Source organism: Mya arenaria, chromosome 7 (genome assembly GCF_026914265.1).
Source record: "Mya arenaria isolate MELC-2E11 chromosome 7, ASM2691426v1".
NCBI classification, from domain to species: Eukaryota; Metazoa; Mollusca; class Bivalvia; order Myida; family Myidae; genus Mya; species Mya arenaria.
The window spans coordinates 28,722,152-28,744,456 of record NC_069128.1 but is presented as its reverse complement, the minus strand read 5'-3'; the positions used below and the strand labels follow the sequence as shown (position 1 = coordinate 28,744,456).

The 22,305-nt window shown below is 36.0% G+C and overlaps 2 protein-coding genes across 2 annotated transcripts; both read left to right on the top strand.

Moving 5' to 3' along the window:
• Nucleotides 1-728: 728 nt before the first annotated feature.
• Nucleotides 729-21,450, top strand: LOC128241052 (uncharacterized). The gene is made up of 5 exons (XM_052958038.1): nucleotides 729-854; nucleotides 8,837-10,505; nucleotides 11,938-12,097; nucleotides 17,916-19,378; nucleotides 20,566-21,450. The coding sequence occupies exons 2-5, from the start codon at nucleotides 8,902-8,904 to the stop codon at nucleotides 21,209-21,211; spliced, it is 3,873 nt and encodes a 1,290-aa protein (XP_052813998.1). The 5' UTR covers nucleotides 729-854; nucleotides 8,837-8,901; the 3' UTR covers nucleotides 21,212-21,450.
• Nucleotides 15,962-20,080, top strand: LOC128240698 (vitamin D3 receptor B-like). The gene is made up of 2 exons (XM_052957438.1): nucleotides 15,962-16,078; nucleotides 17,842-20,080. Exon 2 carries the CDS (start codon nucleotides 17,907-17,909, stop codon nucleotides 19,491-19,493), a length of 1,587 nt encoding a protein of 528 aa, XP_052813398.1. The 5' UTR covers nucleotides 15,962-16,078; nucleotides 17,842-17,906; the 3' UTR covers nucleotides 19,494-20,080.
• Nucleotides 21,451-22,305: the final 855 nt, after the last annotated feature.

The window sequence follows — 22,305 nt, the reverse complement described above, 5'->3', positions numbered from 1 at the left end:
GTTAATTTTAATAGTCAAATCGGTCTTTTTAAATAGTTCGAAGGAGAATGAAGCATTATTTCTTGAATGGTGCCTGAAAACTGTTTTATGGTGACATTTGAAGCGAGAAATAATTAATTAGCGTTCTTAATATTACCATAAGACAAGATTTCCTTGATGCTACTGACGACAGTCTTCAACAATGGAGGTAATTATAATGTGATAAAAGGAGTTCCATACGGGCATTTTATCTTCGCCCGTGGGCAAGATAAGAATATCTAGCATGGTTAAATTATTGGATCTACTTATCTGAGGTGGGAGAAATACAATATCTTCTTTTTTTCTTACTGGCATGTACAATGGCATTGCATAATTCATATTTGATGTGCAGTAGAGCTTGCATTAAATAGGAAAAATGCATCATCGCCTTGAGTAAATTAATCCAAGCAAATTGTTGCGTAAATATCTGCAAACCAGTGATAAAATATTGCTGACAAAAGATCAGATCGCAGATTTTCATATTACCGTTCAAAAATTAATGTTTTATGGCTTACTAATGGTTTAAGAAAAATGCTTAAACCATCAATTTAAAACATCAGTAGTCTTATATATAACTGGTGTCCATGCATTTTCGCAAAAATCGGGTCGTTCCAAGGTAAAAACTAAAAAAATAGTCAAAATGTTCAATCTGTGAGAGTGCAGCTTTAATGTCACAGAAATTAACCCAACGGCAATCTAGTCGATAATGTACATGTATACATGCACAGGGAATATATTTAGCTATGACTGGTTATATGCTGACTGGTTTGTTAGTTGTTGGCACACCAGTCGTGAAAAAGGATTAAAACTCTAAATAACCGTTGTTTTCCATAAAGGTAAGTTTATTGATACCTTGGTTTTATCTACAGCTTAATTATTAGCCTTCGTTATTGTCAGTATTTATGGGCATATATATACATGCTTAATGAAGTGTCGATTTAAGATAATATTATAAGATATAAGATATATTATATCTAAAGCCTGTACGTATCCTAAACATTAAACATTATCAGAACAGAAAAGAATATAACATTTATTTAGATACAGGCATATACAGCTTATGATCATCAAAACAATCATGATAGCACAACCGCTTTAATATATAAATTAACATGATTACAAACATATTAACAAAGCCAAAAAATGGTTTGGTTAGGGTTACATCCTATTCAAAAACATGTGGGCTTTTTATTTTTTTCATTTTTATTAGGCTGAATGATGTTAATGTAAAGCTGTAATTAAATGGTTTTAAACTACATTTTAAAACACACACTTAAAAAACAAAACAAAAAAGTAATATTATTTTTAACAACTGACTATAATCAAAGTGCTGAAAGCACTGATGGACTAGGGCCTCATTCAGGGGAATGTTGACAACCATGTTCTAAGCATTGAAAAAATAGGCTCATATCACAAGGGGTCACTGTTTAATGGGCTAGCTTAAACTTTAGACTAAAACTGCTTGCAAGCTGCAAAGGAAATTTGAAAAATCTAGTTAAGTGTGTGTAGAGTGAGGGGGGTGGGTGGGGGGGCTAAAGCGTTAAATCAGATAAAGTCATAGTTCTTTTGAATTTCCCAAAGTCGTTAAATCAGACTTGTACAAATTAATTTACGTGGTTGGCACACATACTTCTTTAATTTGATCAATTCCTTTTAATCAAAGAACTGTTATTTGCAGTTTCAGAGAAGTTTTTCAATGATGTAATTATATACTATAAACCTGTCGCCTCTTTTTCAGGGGAACTTTAAACCACAGAGCCATACTTTAAACAATCTTTGTAAAAGACATCTACATTGTACACCTATGTCATACTGCATACACAATGCTATTAGGAAGTAGTTTTTATTTAAAAAGTGAATAATTATTTTCTCCCTCTTAATTTGTGCTTGGTATTCAATTCATATAACATGTTACCATGATAACTTAGTGCTGTTGATAAATATTAGGCACTGCCTTCTGTCTAATGCTATTCATATAACTGCTGCAGACTTTTGTACATAGCAAAGCAAGTTGAGTAGACTAAGATGAGATGAATATGTTTTTAAAGTATGAAATATTGAAATGTCTTTTAAATACTTTGACCATCAAATTTCATAACATGGTATCAGCAGTTCATCACACTGCTAGTGAGAATGGAATACCAAACATAACTTTATTCTTTATTTTATACCCATCATCAATCCACATGCAATACATATCACAAAATACTTTAACCCATATTCCGCTCCAGTGCAATACGGCCATATACCACTCTTGTGACGTCAGTACGCTATCTGCTGTTGTAGAACCGAGCATTCACGACGTAAAGCATCCAGAGAGTTGTAAGAGGTCTCCTTCTTTGGAGTCAAATTCACAAGCTCCTCTTGTATTTCCTTGTTCTCCTCCACTAGAGACTCAATGGCCTCTTGAACTTTTCGCGAAGCCTTTGTCTTCGGTCGAGCGCCATTTTCTGATGCCGCCATTTTTTTAAGTCAAATACTGGACGTCTGGACAGGACGAAATTAAACTGAACAATGACCAGATCGGATTAACACCTAAGCGACTATGGGTGACTGCGCATAAAAGTACTTCACATAATTATAACATTTTAGGCTAAAATATGGTAACTGCGTTTTGATCCGGATATGGCGGAATGTCATATTTGATTCTGGTAGTTTTTTTGTAGATTTTGATTTTACTCGGCTTGTGCCTTGTGGTGTCGGAATGTGCAAAAATCTCCTTGAGTCGAATACAACCTACTGGATCAAGACGCAGTACTTATAACCCTATTATGTACAAAACCTGTTACCCCGTGGACAGAGCATCTTTAACCCACAGGGCCATTGTAACTTTGAACAATCATTGTAAAAGACAACTACATACATGTACAAGATGCTTAAGGAAGTAGTTTGGAAAAATTTATTTTCTCCGTCTTTATTTGTATGCATTAGATAACTCAATAAATGCAGCAGTTGGCCATTCTTATATTGTCCTCTGTCACTGTCCTGATAGCTCCCTATCTCAATAGATGCAAAAGGTTGTAGGTTCATGATTCCCTGGTCCAATATGTCATACAGAAAGAAGATGTTGAATGTAGAATCAAGAAGCTTTCTTTTCAGGCACTCCAAATTGAATAGTACTGTAACATTTGGAGTGCCAAGAATTTGTTGGATTCCTAGGCAACAGGTATCAGGTGTTGCAGTACATTTGGAAAATACTTTTCACCCGTCCTTGTAAATCTAAAAAAGCTTTCATTTCGCAAAAGAAGTTCATATAACTAAATTAAGGTTGCTAAATCAGAGTTTGAATAATTCTGAAAACTAGATGTGCCTTTAATTGCAGCAATTAACTCATAATGTCAATTAAGCTGGTTATGCAAAGCAGCAATACTGCAGTTCCTTGGTGTTGGGATTGTTTTATTTACTTGAATAAACAAACAATTCTTGTGTTGGAAAGTACAATGTATTAACATGCATTGTTCTTGCCCTGACTCCATCCAATCCTTAAATCTTAGATCAACATGTACTTGGGGCTATGGGCTATGTGTAATATCAATGAGAACTATAAATTATGTTCAATTTAGTGCCACTTATGATATTTCATTCCACATACAAAAACACTAACATGTTCAAACCAATATCCTATGTTGTGATAAAACCATTGCCAAGTTGGTAAGACAAGAAATTATATCTGGTCAGGGTTTGACATAGTCTTTCTAGACAGCTGGACTTGTTTTGCAGTTACTTTGAAAATCTTCAAAAGCTAAACTGAACAAGACTTGAGCAAAAAACTCACACTACCAAAAGGGGTTTTAAAGACTTATGAGATAATTCTCTCATCACCTATACCATTAGTTCTTATCTACAAACTTAAGTCAACATAATAATTGATGTTTTACATAAATATTGCAATGAATAAAACATATTGCAATAAGTGCCAATAACATAGAAATCAAGTATGATCACTATAGGCCTAAACATGAGATTTCAACATTTTCCTGATAAACAATAAATAATTTTACTTAACAATTTTCTCATTTTTTACACAAGCTGAAAAAAATGGTCTCTTTTTGAATACTTCACATATTTCATGGCTTTCATCATTCAAACTAACATTTCGCTTGTTATTTCAATATTCAATGATTGTGTAAACAATTAACATTCATAAATGATGGTTAAAATTAACATTCATGCTAATCATTCCTACCAAAAGCACCTGACTAACCAATCAGTATCCAATTTTGGCAGGGCTTATTGGTGGTTCATTGAAATCAACCATGACCTCCCACAATCTGCACTGATCAACAGTAGTTAATGAATTGTTTCAATTGTTCTTATTTTCATAAACTTAGAAAACACAACTGCAGTGAATAAAATTTATTCCTCATCACTGAGAGAAAGTTTAGAAAAATGAACGAAGCCGAGTTACATCTAGTAGGATATCAAATCCTACAAATGTATTCATCATTTTTTATAACCGTATTTAGTAAATGTTTAATTTTTGTATGTATAAAAAGTTTCATTTTTTGGTATATAAAAGAACATTTGTGTATAAATTTGATGATATTTTGTGATTCATTTAATTTCATTCCTGTTTCATTTAGTGTTCAATCCCAAGCTTTCTTGTTCACATTTAAGGGCAAGAAAAGTCACTGATCTGAATAAATTCATTATAATGTAAGGTCACATAAAAGATATATTATGCTTTTAAAATTATGTCAACTGAAGTGCATTGACATTTTATTATGAGTTTAAAGCTGCACTCTCATTTTGACAACTTTTTAAATTTTTGTCTTGGAACGACAATACCTAGTAATCTTTTTTAATGGAAAAACACGAAATAACTGCTATTAATAAATCATTTGTAAACTATGGGGATCATCAGTAGTAAGTTTCAATGCATTAATTGTACACATCGATACCAAGTTTATGTCAATTTTCTACAATTTTCTTTAAATTTTTGCTTTTTCATCATTAACTTAGTACAGCCCCTTTAAACTGTACCTTATAACGTCTGTGACTTATCAAATATTTAATAGTAATGGTCTACAACCAAGATTTGTTTTAATTATTCAGGTTTCAAACTGCATTGTGTATGCGAATGGAAAGGTAATCTTGAAAGCTCACCTAGTATAATTTTTACAAATAACATTCACCCTGCAAGCTACTCATATTTGGATGATACAAAAAGATTTGCACAGTCATTTATGTATATTTGCATTTATTGATAAAGGATACCTTTTTCAAATCTTTGAATTACCGGTAGATTACAAAGTATAAGTTATATAAATAAATATTTATTCTTAACTTTATCTGAATACACAAGCTAATGCATCAGTCAATTGTAACCATGCCCCCCGCCCCCCCCCCCCCGGTCCTAGTATAGCAGGGACTTTTACTTTCAGTGCAGCCAAACCCAGCTAAAGTCCCCGACCTGCGGAGATAATCTGATGGTAAAGTCCCCACCAAATGCCCCGCATCCAAGGGACATTAGGTTAAGCCCCATCCACACTGCTTTTTCCGGGAAGACCTGGCACTGCGGGGCCACCTGAAAGGTAAAAACATGGCCCATTTCGCCGGCTATCCCCGGTATACCCCCGGATGTGAGAGCCGTGGTTACAATTGACTGGTGGATAATGATACATTGTGATCCAAGCTCATGCCAAGATGATTTCTGGTCTGACATCGCGAGGTTAGATATTCCTAAGCATAAAAAAGCCTTGACAGCATTTGAGAAAGACTGTTGTGAGATTAAATCTTCATTACTTTATTATTCCACAACATAAGGGATCTTTATTGAATATTTTGATTTTGTTCCCTAAACGCCACAAGTCAACTGATTAATTAATACAAATTCAATTAAATCTCCACAATTTTCGGCACTGCATTGTTAAATAAAACTCAAAAGTTACACTTGTAAATTATTTAACCAAATACCTTTCCCTCAAATACTTCACAAATTTATATTGATCTATCAACAATGCATCACCATACTGTATCTCTGACTGATTTCATTCTTGGCTAGAAAACAAAAAGTGAGCACAAAGCGTCTTCAGAAAAAGAACTTGTAAAGTATGCACCAGACAATTGTAACCACGCCCTCCCCCCCCCCCCCCCGGATTTTCATCCAGTCAATCCCCGGTAAAATCCATGCCCTGCGAGAACGAACTGGTGGTAAAATCCCGTGAATAACCCCACACCCCGGGGATCTAAGGTAAGAGCAATTTCCTGATATATTTTGAAGGAAGACAAAACCACCGCAATCACCCAGCATTGCGAGGACACTAGTTCTGGCTTCCATAACTGTAATGTTGATATTATTTTTTTTTTGATGTTTACAACATGTCCAAAAAGGTAATATATAATGTGTTCGCTGAAGTTCTTTAGCTACGAGGGCACCTGAAAGGTAAAAACACAGCCCTTTTCCCTGGTATATCCTCGAGGGGGCCGTGGTAACAATTGACTGGTGCATTATGTAAGAGAGGAAATCAAAATTGAGCATGCAAGATTGTTTTATCAATGCCATGGCGATGGTTTATCACAATGTCATGTACTTACACTGAGAGTGGCTCCAAGATTTTTATATGCACATAGGTAAACAATCATCTTATTCACAGATGCTGTGCACATATCCATATATTTGGCTTCATTTAAAATGAAACTTCATAAATAAGTATGAGCATATTTGATATTTTTTATCTCCATTTTGCAAAATTGAAATCACATGAGTTTTTCAAACGAACTTGTTGTATTGCTTGAAAATTAACGTGTCAAATTAAAAATGCTACCCTCGGTAAGATGAAAATAAATCCGTTTGATGGTGGTAAGCATTCAATGGCGGCTTTATTGATAAATTTCATCAATAAAACACTATGAAATTCACATCATCAGCATCCGGAAGTAGTGATAACATACATGTCTGAATCATTCGGCCGCTCTGATCAGAGTAAATTTTGAGGTCAATAAGTAGACTGGTACCCTGATTTACTTTTCCTCAAAAATATAAAGTTATACAGGTACGCGGCATATGGTTTTTAGTTAACATTAATAGTATTTGAACAATAAATACCAAAAAATCATGTTGCATTTCGAATGCGCGACGGGCACCACGGTTAGCTGATACTAATTTCTTTTCGGATAATAGCGAAAGAGGGTACCAGTATATCAATAAAGAGCATTGAACGGAAAAACCTCGATGCGTACTTTTCCAATATGTTCATATTCTTATTGCATATAATCTGACCGTATGCAAGAACATGTGGTTAACCCGATTAACTCACTCGCTACGTATGCATTTATTGTGCTTCATTAAAAGAACATACAGTTAGCTTGAATTGTTAGGAGAACTATTTTTATTGGATGTTGTGATTGTAATCAGTTCTGGTACTACTTTGATTATTCAAATTCGCTAACGGCAATCCAATCAAAATACAGCGTATGAATACATTACGTCAGCGAACCCTCAGATGCGGCTTGAAAATGCAGACATCGCGGTTATGGCTATGAACTAGGCCACAAGTGCCCTAGACCAAAAACTGTAGGGTCGGCGCCTATTTCGTAGGTAGGGTCTGTATGCCCGAACCAAATGTATTTTTTTAGGTCCAAGAGAGCAATAACATGCAGTTTAAGTTAAGTTTTAGGTAATGTTCACTATATAGTCTCTTATCTTATTTACCTTTCTAGTATCGAGCGGGTCATTTTGCTCACACAGTAAACATTGAGTATTTGTTTATGTTAAACAGGATGTCAGTTCATTACAACAATTTAACTGATTATTGTGACACTCTTATTTAAAATTAATACATACACATGTATAACACACATATATTGAGTGGTACACCTTTAACTACTTACTAAATAATGCATTTATGGAAAACATTAATTAGTGATAACAAAGTTGTAACCGTGTATTTAAGAGCTGAAAACGCACAAATATTAAATGTTTGGTCGATCCCGAAGTATTTACAGTGATACTAGTGAACTTAATATAGTGATATTTGAAAGTTTGTTGGCATCGACTTTTATATATAGCTATGAATGCTTATATATGCTGTCCACAGGCGGCAGATACGTTGCGGACCCACCCTATTTGCCCCCCCCCCCCACACACACACACACACACACAAATAAATAAATAATAAAAATAATAATAAAGAAATTAACAATAAAACAAAAACAAAAAAGACCAAAAATAATTTGAACTTTACCATTATTCACAAAAACCTGTGTATCAAAAAATCCACGAAAACAAATCCCAATAATTACAATTATTACCACGGACCTATAAACATATCATGGTTTACAGGCCTGAGTTAAATATTACTTATAATAAGTACATTGTTATAATTAAAAATAAAAAAAAATCGTGATTTTTTTGGCTGATATTTAGTGTTTTTTTGTGATTGATGATCATGTTCCATTCACTTTTGGTCTTGATTGTTTTGGAGGGGTGGGACGTGGCAAAAAGGAAGGGTCCTGTCAACGTATCTACCACCCGTGATGCTGACTAGATTAGTTGTTGTGAAAAAGATTTAATCTCTATAACTTTCACACTTATTTGTTTTCCTTAAAGATAAGTTTATTGATACCTTGATATGATCGACAGCTTTATGTAGAAAGTTTCTTGTTGTTACTTTTTATGGGCGTATACATGCATAATAAAAGTCATCGATTTAAGATATATCTCTAGCCTGCATTAACAAACGTGCCCTTATGGCAAATTAAGCATTGAAAACGTGTTTATGTTTACAAGGATTCCATTTTTAACTCTGTAAGCATACATATGAATAGTTCAATGATTATAGTTGTGTTATAATGTAAGTTTGCACCGGCATTTCAGGTTGTTAAGAACGGAGTCTGAAAGGGAATACCAGCAAGACTACACCCAAATGCTTATGCACAAACATGGCTCAGACATCAGAAGTTTTCGGTGATGATGAAAGCTTTGTGAATGTTTACAATGATTCGACATTGAAAAGCGACACTCTCGAACAAGACGGGATACTGCTGCCGATGACCCAAATGGTACACAGAGCACCTAATGACGATATTTCATCAAACACAACAGAAAGCAGCAGTCCCCCCACGGACTTCATGCTATCACCGTGGAATTCAAATTCTGATGCCGAAATAAGTTGTGATATCATTGACTTAAAAGACGTGTGTAGAACGGAACATGTGTATCAAAAGCAAACTAAAGATCTCACAAGAAACGATGATAACATTTTTGAGGTTAATGCACGGCCAAATCGAGAAACTGCCAAACTAACGTTTCCGCCTTGTTACGTGTGCGGTGCTAAGGCATGTGGTTGCCATTACGGCGTCATTTCATGTGCGGCATGCAAAGGGTTTTTCAGAAGGTATTTGTTAAGGAAAGACAGTTACACTTGTAAAAAGGGAGGTAATTGTGTTCTTAATGATAAGGCCAGGGGACACTGTAAAGGCTGCCGATTAAAGAAATGCCTTGAGGTAGGAATGTCAAAGGAAAAATCGAGTATAGGTAGATACAAACTGTCCAAGCGGACAGAAACCATAATTGAGGCAAAGTCTTCGACAGGTGCAGGCACACAAGTAGAGGGAGATAGTGATAAAGAAAAACAAGTCAAAAACCAAGAAAGCGTCATGGATTTAGATGCATCGCTAGATATCGTTTGCTCAAAGCTATCGCGATGTTGTATTGGATCTGAGAAGCCGAACGAGTTTACTGATGACATTGTCAGGAAAATAAAAGAACATGTAGGTATAATGCGAATCTTTTCAGTGGGCAATCTAAAGGATGAAGATGTCCCAAAAGCTCTTGAAGATGCGGCAGAAAATCATAAACGGAGGACAGAACTGTTTGGAAGTTTGAAGGCAATAAGTTGGACCGAGTTTACGGAGATTTACAAACAACACGGACTTGATATAGATGGACGTGTTGCTGACATTGAGGAAAGTGTACAGGACCTGGACGAGTGGCTTGAGAGCATTTGTGATTTTGTAAAAGAAATACCATTGTTTTTGTCTTTGCCAATGCGTGACCAGGTCAATCTTATTAAAGCAAGTGCAAATGAAATAGATATCTTGTTAACTTTTAGGGAATTTAGTGCTGAACACAAAATCTTTATACGAATGGGAAAGGTTTATCATGAAGAAGACGTAGTAGACAAATATGTTTCAAAGCGGAACTTTGATCAGATGACACTTTGCCTTGTCAAGCTACAGAAACTCGATCCAAACCCAACAGAACATGCGTTAATGTGTGCGTTAGTTGTGTTCTCAACCGGCCGATGCAAGCTCATCAACCCACGATTAGTCGAAAAGTGCCAAGCCATGACGGCCGATCGTCTGCAACTGGAAGTGAGAAGACAACACGCGGACTCGTCTCGAAGGTTTGCTAAAATCATGGACTGCCTTGTCGACACAAGGGGTATTTCTGACATGTTTAATGACGACTATGACTTATATTATACAAACGAGATTGTGCGAGAGAAGGTACCAGTTTTAGCGAAACTTATGCCGGAAGAAGATTAGGAGTAAGGTTTAAGGGACGTTGATGCCAGATAGCCTACCACCTTTACCTTTCAGGTCTTACATAAAGAACAGTCGGTAACTTTGTGGTTTTGTACTCTGGATTTTATTGGATTATTGTTCCGGTTGGACTTGCGGTGCATACACATTTGTCAATAGAGAGGTTGCGAAACACTACTTATACGGGTAGTTGCTCGTGTGTCCGTGTTTTTGTGCATTACGTCAATTGCAAATGCAAACCTTTCTTCAATTACTACCGAGAGAACCGCCTTGTCTTTAAACAGTAGCCGCGCTATCCCTGATTCACCAAGATGGTCAAGGAAGACAAGACAACATGGGAGGCCAACTACTCTGTCTCTCGGAAGTAATTGCAGAAAGATTAGTATATATTGTACACGATTAAAATTTACATGTACGAAAAAATGACAAAAGTGATTTATGCCATGACAGCGAGCCGAAAAGTACAACTTCAAATAGGAAAATCACATACTCAACTGCAACTACTTTCTGTACCTGTAGCTACGCGTACAAGTTCACGTCGAGTTCGTTGTCGTAACATCTCTATTATCTGCGTTTCCAAACAATCAATGAGGGCCTAATGTTTGTTTTTTATTGTGCATACATTAATTTCCAAGAACGTTTTGTATATGGTTGATTGTAAATACACTTGTTCCAAGAACTTCTTTATAGAGATTATTTTACACTATGCTGCATGTGCTGCTTTTAAAGCATTTCTCACAATTTGCATGATACATAACTAAAATCAGTTGTATAACGGTTGAAGCGACAGTTGCAACCAGTCCACGTTCGAAACGAATTGAGAACTTGGACTTTGCATAGCAGTAGCTACGACAAAAACATTGCTTTATGACTTTAACACCTACAGATGGTCATCTTACCAACGAATATTTCGTAAGATCGACTTATAGAACTTTGATTCTATATTTTCTGTCCGGTTAAAATGTTTGCAATTATATGAAAGAAGCATTTGTCAGACGCAAGCTTGCAAGTGAGCCCTTCTTTTCCTACTTTTCCATACCTTTTGTTAAGCTCCTACTCTTCCCTACTTCGAGAAATAAAAGAAAAGTGTTAACTAAATGCATTGATTGAAATACTCTATATCTTGATTTGAATAAGTAATTACTAGTATTTTTGTAGGATTAGTTTGATGCAGTAGGGATGCAGTGCTGCAAGAGGGGTTCTATGATGAGCATGAGTGGTGCATGTTGACAAGTCAGGGAAACCCATTTCATGTTCAATTTGAATATATAACGATGTGCAGTGATCTATTGACGAAATATAATCTCCTCGATCAATGATATGCCCAAATTAGTATTGTGAGAAGTTTTGTATAAATAGTAAAAGCGCAGATCAAAAACGACATTTTAAGAAAGAATATATGACATGTTTACGGTTATCTGCACATATTAGAAGAGAACCGTTTGGAAGTTTAATGGCAATTAGCTGGACTGAGTTTACTGAGATGTATAGGCAGCACGGACTTGATATAGATGGACGGGTAGCTGACATGGAGTTCTCTGCTAAGGAACTGGACAGTTGGTTTGACAGAGCGTGCTGCTTTATGAAAGAGGTACCATTGTTTTTGTCTTTGCCAGTGCGTGATCAGGTCAAGCTTATCAAAGCAAGTATTAATGAATAAGATATCTTATTAAACTAGGGGATTTATTGCTTAACACAAAATCTTAATAAGAACGGGAAGGGCTTATCATGAAGAAGACGTAGTAGACAAATACGTTTCTAAGCAGAACTTTGATCAGATGTCACAATGATTTGTAAAGCTACAGAAATTCAATCCAAATACAACAGAACATGCGTTGATGTGTGCGTTAGTTGTGTTCTCAACCGGCCTATGCAAGCTCATCAAACCACGATTTGTCGAGAAGTGCCAAGCCATGACAGCCGATCGTCTGCAACGTGGACTCGTCTCGACGGTTTGCTAAAATTATGGACTGCCTTGTCGACACAATGGGCATTTCTGACAAGTTTAATGGCGACTGCCAAGAATTTCGTACAAACGAGATTATGCGAGAGAAGAGCTCATTCCGGAAGAAGGTTAGGTCGTAGGGTAATTAAATGATGATACCCGATGGAGTATACCCTTCGCCTTTCATACATGGCCATTATTTTAACAGTACATACTTGTATTGTGAACAATGACAATGATTGAAAAGGCGAAATTTGACGAATCAGGAATTAATGGGATATATGATCCGGATATACATTTAACGGCAACAGCTTAATTAGACATAGTGTACGGTTAAGCTGAAGAAATTCCATTCAAGCCCAACAGAACCAATCGGAACTCCTCGGCTAGTATCAAGATATGGTCTATCTCGAAGCTTGCCGGAGAAGGCCGAGTTTTTACGATTGCAATAGAACATTCACTGAAGTGTGCCTCAGTTGTATTCTCACTAGGCTGATGTAAGATCATTAACCTACGATAAGTCGAGATGTATCCAGCCACCGTTGACAACTGGAAGTGAAGAGACATCGATCTCGTGTCGAAGGCTTGTTTTAATCATGGACTGCCTGGTCGACACAAGGGGTATTTCTGGGCGATACTATTTCCCGGTCTCTCGCCGTATTATCCGGTCTCATCCGGTCTCCTAATTCCCGGCCCCTAAGGATTGCAAAAACTTATTAACGGATTGTGGTTAATATATTTGAAAAATGATATATTGCATTTATTCTCCTTTTGAAAGCAAATAAAATTGTCAATTTTGTTTACCAAACATCGGCAACACAATCCGCCCGGTATTTCTGACATGTCAAATGACGACTATGAAATGAAAACAGTCGGTCAAACGAAATAATGTGAAAAAGATGCCAGTTTGAGCGGTACTCATCTCGGAAGAGTAAGGTGTGAAGTGTGGGGAAGTTATTTTCTAACACTTGTTTTTCATAGTTGGTCATTAAACTAATGTTTTGGACAAACAAAATGATTCAATAGGTGAACTAGAGAACATATAACACTCGTGATGTTTAACTCTAAACTAAGGGTGAATCTATGTGTCAATAAAAAGTTGTTAACAAACCACTACTTATACGGGTGCGTGTATGCGTGTACTTATTTTTATGGTCTACGTCATCCAGATGTGTTTAAAATGCCCATGTACAAAAGCACAATCAATGTAATGTACGCAGTAAAAGCGAGGAGAAAGGTACACGTTTGAGGAGCAACATCGCAAACAACTTTTAGACTTAGGCAACTTCTATCTATTTTTTCTCATTTATTTTCACATAGAGTAAAATAACTCATTATCTTCATATTTATATAATATAACCTTCTATCAGTATGGTTAAGCTCTCTCTCTCTCTCACACACACACACACGCACACACGCACATACGCACACACATGTTGTGTTTCAATGTAGGTATGTAATAAAGGCACTTAAAGTTTTAGTACATTTATTCTACAAGTGTATAACATGTGAGTACATCAATAGTCTGAATTATACTGCCTCTCTTTGATACTTCTAGGGGTTCCAACTTGGTGCCTTAGCAGGGCGGTTACTAATTTGCATATAGAGGCGGAGCTTCTATGCTCACAACATTGCATCCCATCTTTTGTCAGACTTAAACTTTCAGCATCTGCCAATAATTAGTTAAATATTAAAACAATTTCAATCATTAAATTTGTTTAACCACATGATAGTCAATTCATTAGGAGAGAAGTTAATGTTCTGGCAGTTTAAGAAATGTGGCATTATGGCCAGTGTCTGATAGAGCTAATGTCCAACGGTGTCAGATTTATGGCAGCGGCGAGCAACAATTGCTTGATTCACCGCAAAGTTGTTGATACTTTTAATACTTGTTGGGACATATGCTGTTTAAACGATTCCTTCGTGGTCAAATTATCCAACGGCTGATGTGTAAACGGATAGTGCCGAAATGCATGGAATTTTAGTTTAATCATATTTTATTGCTCTTTTGTAAACATAATTATTTTGCATACAATCTACACGTACACTTACAATCAAATAAAGCAAAAAGAACAAATGGGTTGGGCTACAAGTTATTACAACATTAGTTTCAGCCCTTCCCAGGCGTCAATATAGCGTCAATGCCGTTTAAATCTATGATTAAACGTAACTAGAACGATGAGAAAACGTTAATTACTTTTGAAAAAAAAAGAATTGGTTGCCACCAAAAGAAAATACAATGTTATAACATCCCAGACCGTTTATATCGTGAGTGAGGGTGATATCAAAAGAAACGTTTCGTTAATTTTATGTACTTGAGAACTTCAAGAAAAAGCACACTGTTTTCATCGACTGTGTTATCTTCTATCCCATATAATAATTTAGATGTACTTAAAGGATGAAATATTAGAGTATTTCGAAAATATAACACGCGTTCTTCGCCGTATCCAATACATTTAAAGAAATAATGTTTTGCATCATCTGTGCCTTGTCCACAGTCACAAATAGGATTATCTCGAAGAAAGTTTATGTGGAGATGTGCGTTAAGGTTGCTACAAGTATTTCTGATTCTTGTGTGGTGTATATTTGAAAGTCTATCCCCGACAAGATAATATTGCGGAACAATTGAGCCTTTGTGTGTATCTTTTAAACGTGCCTTAAATTCATGAAGCGTGTTACAGTTACGAAGGTGAACATCAAGCCGGTTCCACAAATCTATGGAAGATGGGATTGTTGATTTCGAGTAAATATTTAAACGTCTAGGTATGGTGACATAATTATGTCTGTTTCGAAGCGGATAATTGGTTGTTTGTTAAATTGTCTGTGGTATTTGTTCGCGAAGATACTGTGGCAAGCTACCGAACTTTGACGATACATAAAAAATAATTTTTGCATTTCCCTGCGCTCACTTGGTGGGATAAAAAGCCAAAAAGTGATTTTCTAAAAAAAGTGATAGCAAGAATATTTGGATTAACATGAACAAGAACAGGTGAATATGTTTTCTGTTCAAAGTAGATATAGCGTTTTGTTGATACAAAATTGACTGAATAGTATGTGGAAATGCCATATGCCAAGCACGGGAAAAGATAATTTTCTGCAACGGATCACGGACATTACAGACCAGACCAATTAAGGATGAAGACAAACATGAAGGCTGAAAAAAAATCAACAGCAATGAAAAAAATATCAACAAAACCTTTTTTTAGTTAACAAATACTGCGTCATAATACATGTTTGGTGTGCAAAAGAGTTTGCAAGCATTAACTATAAAAATGCATCATCGCCTAGATAACTTGAATTAATCCAAGCATTAGAGATGCACTCTTACTCCTGAATAAGATTAACACAATTAATATAAGTGTTTTAATATACCAAAAAGAATAAATAAAGGTTTTTCACTAAAAAATTATGTTTGTCATAGTGTGTGTATTGATTTTTCATAAGAGTGTCACTTTAATGTCACAGAAATTAACCCAACGACAAATCTAGTCGATAATATACATGTATGTATGCACAGGGAATATATTTAGCTACATGACTGGTTATATGCTGACTGGTTTGTTAGTTGTTGGCACACTAGTCGTGAAAAAGGATTAAAACTCTAAATAACCGTTGTTTTCCATAAAGGTAAGTTTATTGATACCTTGGTTTTATCTACAGCTTTATTATTAGCTTTCGTTATTGTCAGTATTTATGGGCATATATATATACATTCTTAATGAAGTGTCGATTTAAGATATATCTAAAGCCTGTACGTATCCTAAACATTTACATTATCAGAACAGAAAAGAATATAACATTTATTTAGATACAAGCATATACAGCTTATGATCATCAAAACAATCATGATAGCACAACCGCTTTAATATATGAATTAACATGATTACAAACATATTAACAAAGCCAAAACATGGTTTGGTTAGGGTTACATCCTAATAAAAAACATGTGGGCTTTTTATTTTTTTTTCATTTTTTATTAGGCTGAATGATGTTAATGTGAAGCTGTAATTAAATGGTTTTAAACTACATTTTAAAACACACACTTAAAAAAACAAAACAAAAAAAGGTAATATTAATTTTAACAACTGACTATAAAAACTGTAGGGTCGGCACCTATTTCGTAGGTAGGGTCTGTATACCCGAATTAAATGTATTTTTTTAGGTCCAAGAGAGTAATAACATGCAGTTTAAGTTAAGTTTTAGGTAATGTTCACTATATAGTCTCTTATCTTATTTACCTTTCTAGTATCGAGCGGGTCATTTTGCTCACACAGTAAACATTGAGTATTTGTTTATGTTAAACAGGATGTCAGTTCATTATAACAATTTAACTGATTATTGTGACACTCTTATTTAAAATTAATACATACACATGTATAACACACATATATTGAGTGGTACACCTTTAACTACTTACTAAATAATGCATTTATGGAAAACATTAATTAGTGATAACAAAGTTGTAACCGTGTATTTAAGAGCTGAAAACGCACAGATATTAACTGTTTGGTCGATCCCGAAGTATTTACAGTGATACTAGTGAACTTAATATAGTGGTATTTGAAGGTATGTTGGCATCGACTTTTATATTTAGCTATGAATGGTTATATATGTTGTCCACAGGCGGCAGATACGTTGACGGACCCACCCTATTTGCCCCCCCCCCCCCTCACACACACACAAATAAATAAATAATAAAAATATTAATAAAGAGGTTAACAATAAAACAAAGATAAAAAAATAGACCAAAAATGATTTGAACATTACCATTATTCACAAAAACCTATGTTTCAACCAAAAAAATCCACGAAAACAAATCCCAATAATTACTATTATTACCACGGACCTATAAACCTATGGTTTACAGGCCTGAGTTATTACTTATAATAAGTACATTGTAATAATTAAAAAAAATGTGATTTTTTTGGCCTGATATTCAGGTTTTTGTGATTGATGATCATTTTCCATTCATTTTTGGTCTTGATTGTTTTGGAGGGGGTGGGGCGTGGCAAAAGGGGGGGGGGGGGTCCTGTCAACGTATCTGCCACCCGTGATACTGACTTGATTACTTGTTGGTTACCAAGTTGTGAAAAAGATTTAAACTCTATTACCATCACACGTATATGTTTTCCTTAAAGATAACTTTATTGATACCTTGATTTGATCGACAGCTTCTGTTGTGACTTTTTATGGGCGTATACATGCATAATTAAAGTCATCGATTTAAGATATATCTCTAGCCTGCATTAACAAACGTGTCCTTATGGCAAATTTAGCATTGAAAACGTGTTTATGTTTACCGGGATTCCAGTTTTAACTCTGTAAGCATACATATGAATAGTTTAATGATTATAGTTGTGTTATAATGTAAGTTTGCACCGGCATTTCAGGTTGTTAAGAACGGAGTCTGAAAGGGAATACCAGCAAGACTACACCCAAATGCTTATGCACAAACATGGCTCAGCCATCAGAAGTTTTCGGTGATGATGAAAGCTTTGTGAATGTTTACAATGATTCGACATTGAACAGCGACACTCTCGAACAAGACGGGACACTGCTGCCGATGACCGACATGGTCCATAGAGCACCTAATGACGATATTACATGTATATCCAACACAACAGAAAGCAGCAGTCCTCCCACGGACTTCATGCTATCACCGTGGAATTCAAATTCTGATGCCGAACGAAGTTGTGATATCATTGACTTAAAAGACGTGTGTAGAACGGAACATGTGTATCAAATGCAAACTAAAGATCTCACAAGAAACGATGATAACATTTTTGAGGATAATGCACGGCCAAATCGAGAAACTGCCAAGCTAACGTTTCCGCCTTGTTACGTGTGCGGTGCTAAGGCATGTGGTTGCCATTACGGCGTCATTTCATGTGCGGCATGCAAAGGGTGTTTCAGAAGGTATTTGTTAAGGAAAGATAGTTACACTTGTAAAAAGGGAGGTAATTGTGTTCTTAATGATAAGGCCAGAGGACACTGTAAAGGCTGCCGATTAAAGAAATGCCTTGAGGTAGGAATGTCAAAAGAAAAATCGAGTATAGGTAGATACAAACTGTCCAAGCGAACAGAAACCATAATTGAGGCAAAGTCTTCGACAGGTGCAAGCACACAAGTAGAGGGAGATAGTGATAAAGAAAAACAAGTTAAAAACCAAGAAAGCGTCATGGATTTAGATGCATCGCTAGCTATCGTTTACTCAAAGCTATCGCGATGTTGTATTGGATCTGAGAAGCCGAACGAGTTTACTGATGACATTGTCAGGAAAATGGCAGAACTATTAGGTATAATGCGAATCTTTTCAGTGGGCAATCTAAAGGATGAAGATGTCCCAAAAGCTCTTGAAGATGCGGCAGAAAATCATAAACGGAGGACAGAACTGTTTGGAAGTTTGAAGGCAATTAGTTGGACCGAGTTTACGGAGATTTACAAACAACACGGACTTGATATAGATGGACGTGTTGCTGACATTGAGGAAAGTGTACAGGAACTGGACGAGTGGCTTGAGAGCATTTGTGACTTTGTAAAAGAAATACCATTGTATTCGTCTATGCCAGTGCGTGACCAGGTCAATCTTATCAAAGCAAGTATTAATGAATTAGATATCTTATTAACTTTCAGGGAATTTAGTGCTGAAGACAAAATCTTTATACGAATGGGAAAGGTTTATCATGAAGAAGACGTAGTAGACAAATACATTTCAAAGCGGAACTTTGATCAAATGTTACATTGCCATGTCAAGCTACAGAAACTCAATCCAAACACAACAGAAAATGCGTTGATGTGTGCTTTAGTTGTGTTCTCAACCGGCCGATGCAAGCTCATCAACCCACGATTAGTCGAAAAGTGCCAAGCCATGACAGCCGATCGTCTGCAAATGGAAGTGAGAAGACAACACGCGGACTCGTCTCGAAGGTTTGCTAAAATCATGGACTGCCTTGTCGACACAAGGGGCATTTCTGACATGTTTAATGACGACTGCCAAGAATTTCATACAAACGAGATTATGCAAGAGAAGATGCTTTTTTAGCAGAGCTCATTCCGGAAGAAGATTAGGTCGTAGGGTAATTAAATGATGATACCCGATGGAATATACCCTTCGCCTTTCATGCTTAGTCATTGTTTTAACAGTACATTGAAAAGGTGAAATTTAACGAATCTGCAATTAATGGGATATATGATCCGGATATACATTTAACGGCAACAGCTTAATAAGACATAGTGTATGGTTAAGCTGAAGAAATTCCATTCAAGCCCAACAGAACATTCACTGATGTGTGCCTCAGTTGTATTCTCACTAGGCCGATGTAATTTCATTAACCAACGAGTAGAGATGTATCCAGCCAAGACAGCTGAAAATGAAGAAGCATCGAGCGATCTCGTGTCGAAGGCTTGTTTTAATCATGGACTGCCTGATCGACACATGGGGTATTTCTGGGCGATACTATTTCCCGGTCTCTCGCCGTATTATCCGGTCTCATCCGGTCTCCTAATTCCCGGCCCCTAAGGATTTCACTAACTTATTGCTTCAGGCAACGGATTGTGGTTAATATATTTGAAAAATGATATATTGCATTTTTTTTCTCTTATTGAAAGCAAATAAAAGTGTCAATTTTGTTTACTAAACATCAGCAACACAATCCGCCCGGTATTTCTGACATGTTAAATGACGACTATGAAAACAGTCGTTCAAACGAAATAATGTGAAAAAGATGCCAGTTTGAGCGGAACTCATCCTCGAAGAGTAAGGTGTGAAGTGTGGGGAAGTTGATGCCCGATTTTCTAACACTTGCTTTTCATATGTTTTTTTTTTTATGTTTTATTTCATAATACACTAGACAATATGTCCATGAGTATACACATTATAAAACGTGCATTAATTAATTAATTAAAATAAGTCATAGGTCGCAAGACATGATGTATTAACAGCAAAAAGAGGATATGTTTTCTACTCATAATACATATGGAAAGTTTTTCGTAATTCGAACCCTTTATACACGTACATCGCCAAATTTCTATTAACAACAGCTTTTTGAGGGGTCATCAACTCAATAAACTTAAACATATTCCGTCTTTTAAAGTAATATGGTTTGATATACATTTCTCGTAGTTCAGCATACAATTCACATTCAAGTAAAAAGTGATATTCGTCTTCAAGAGTGTTACAAAATAGGCATGCTCTTTCATTATAAGGTTTTGCGGTTGGTTTATGCCATCTACCTGTTTCCATTGTTTTTGTCTCTGCCAGTGCGTGACCAGGTCAATCTTATCAAAGCAAGTCTCAATGAAATAGATATCTTGTTAACAATAAGGGCATTTAGTCCTGAACACAAAATCTTTATAAAATCGGGAAGGGTTTACCATGAAGAAGACCTCGTAGACAAATACGTTTCAAAGCGGTATTTTGATCAGATGTCACAATGCCTTATCAAGCTACAGAAACTCGATCCTAACCCAACTGAACATGCGTTGATGTGTGCGTTAGTTGTGTTCTCAACTGGCAGATGCAAGCTCATCAACCAACGATTAGTCGAGAAGTGCCAAGCCATGACAGCCGATCGTCTGCAACTGGAAGTGAGAAGACAACACGCAGACTCGCCTCGAAGGTTTGCTAAAATCATGGACTGTCTTGTCGACACAAGGGGCATTTCTGACATGTTTAATGATGAGTCTCAAGAATATTTAGCAAACGAGATTATGCGAGAGAAGCTGCCAGTGTTTGGGGACCTTATGCCGGAAGAGAATTAGGTGTTAGGGTTGTGTGGTTTTCAAGTCTTGATTAATGGGATGTATGTTCCGGAAATATCTTGTGTTACATATATGAGCCTTTATCTGATTTTTGGAACCATCACTGATCACCGAATGTGTGTTTGTTTGTTGTACATACACTTGCTTTCCAAAAACTGTTTCATACGATTTGTTTTACATTGTTGAATAAAAAGTTTCTAATGTCTGTCTTGCACATCACATACAACGGAATAAATTATGCAGAGCCAAACATGGTCGTGTTTATAACGTCATGGGACATAATACAACAACTTACCATAATTCCACGACAATATTTCCTCATATACATGTACTAGCAAAACTAAATATTTGCTATGGTTAAACCGTTTTCATAACCCTTGAAGATATTTAGCTTTGCTAGTATGTGGGTTTTTTGTTCTTGACACATAAACAAAGAAGTATTTCCCGACCCAGTTGGGAATGTACATAATTCTGACTTTGTAATTCTTCAAAATACATCCGATGTCGTTTACGACGGAAATTGCCGATGTGCTCCGATTGGTAAAATGTTAACTCACGAGCCTGCGACATGTTGTTAGTTGTATACTGATCGAGATAGTGCGTACTTGTCGTATTGGTAACAGGTAGGTCGGTGGTTACTATGGTTACAGGGTCCGGGGCGGATAATATATGCAAACATTATGCATTGAATATAAATATGATAAAAAAACAATGCAGAAAGGAGAGTGCACGGTGGAAAACGAGATCGTTTGGTTAGTTTAAATCGGAAATGGTTATCAATGTGCCATGTAGTACATGTAGGTATATTAGTTGTACGATAAAGTTTTGATATGAAGGAACCAAGTAGTACATACAGGATAATTGTTAGTGTAAGATGGTAATATATTCCACCAAGTGAGCACCAATAGTTTTATTCCAGCCTTGTGTGTGTGAATGTTTGATTTGAAAGTGAGAGCGGGTTTAAATGTGATATTTTCACCGTTTGGGATAGTAAATGTTTTTATGTCATAACTTAATCTTTATAAACTATCTGAAAGCATATTAAAAGCATATTATAATAAAGAAATATTTTACACCGAAACATTTTTTTTTTC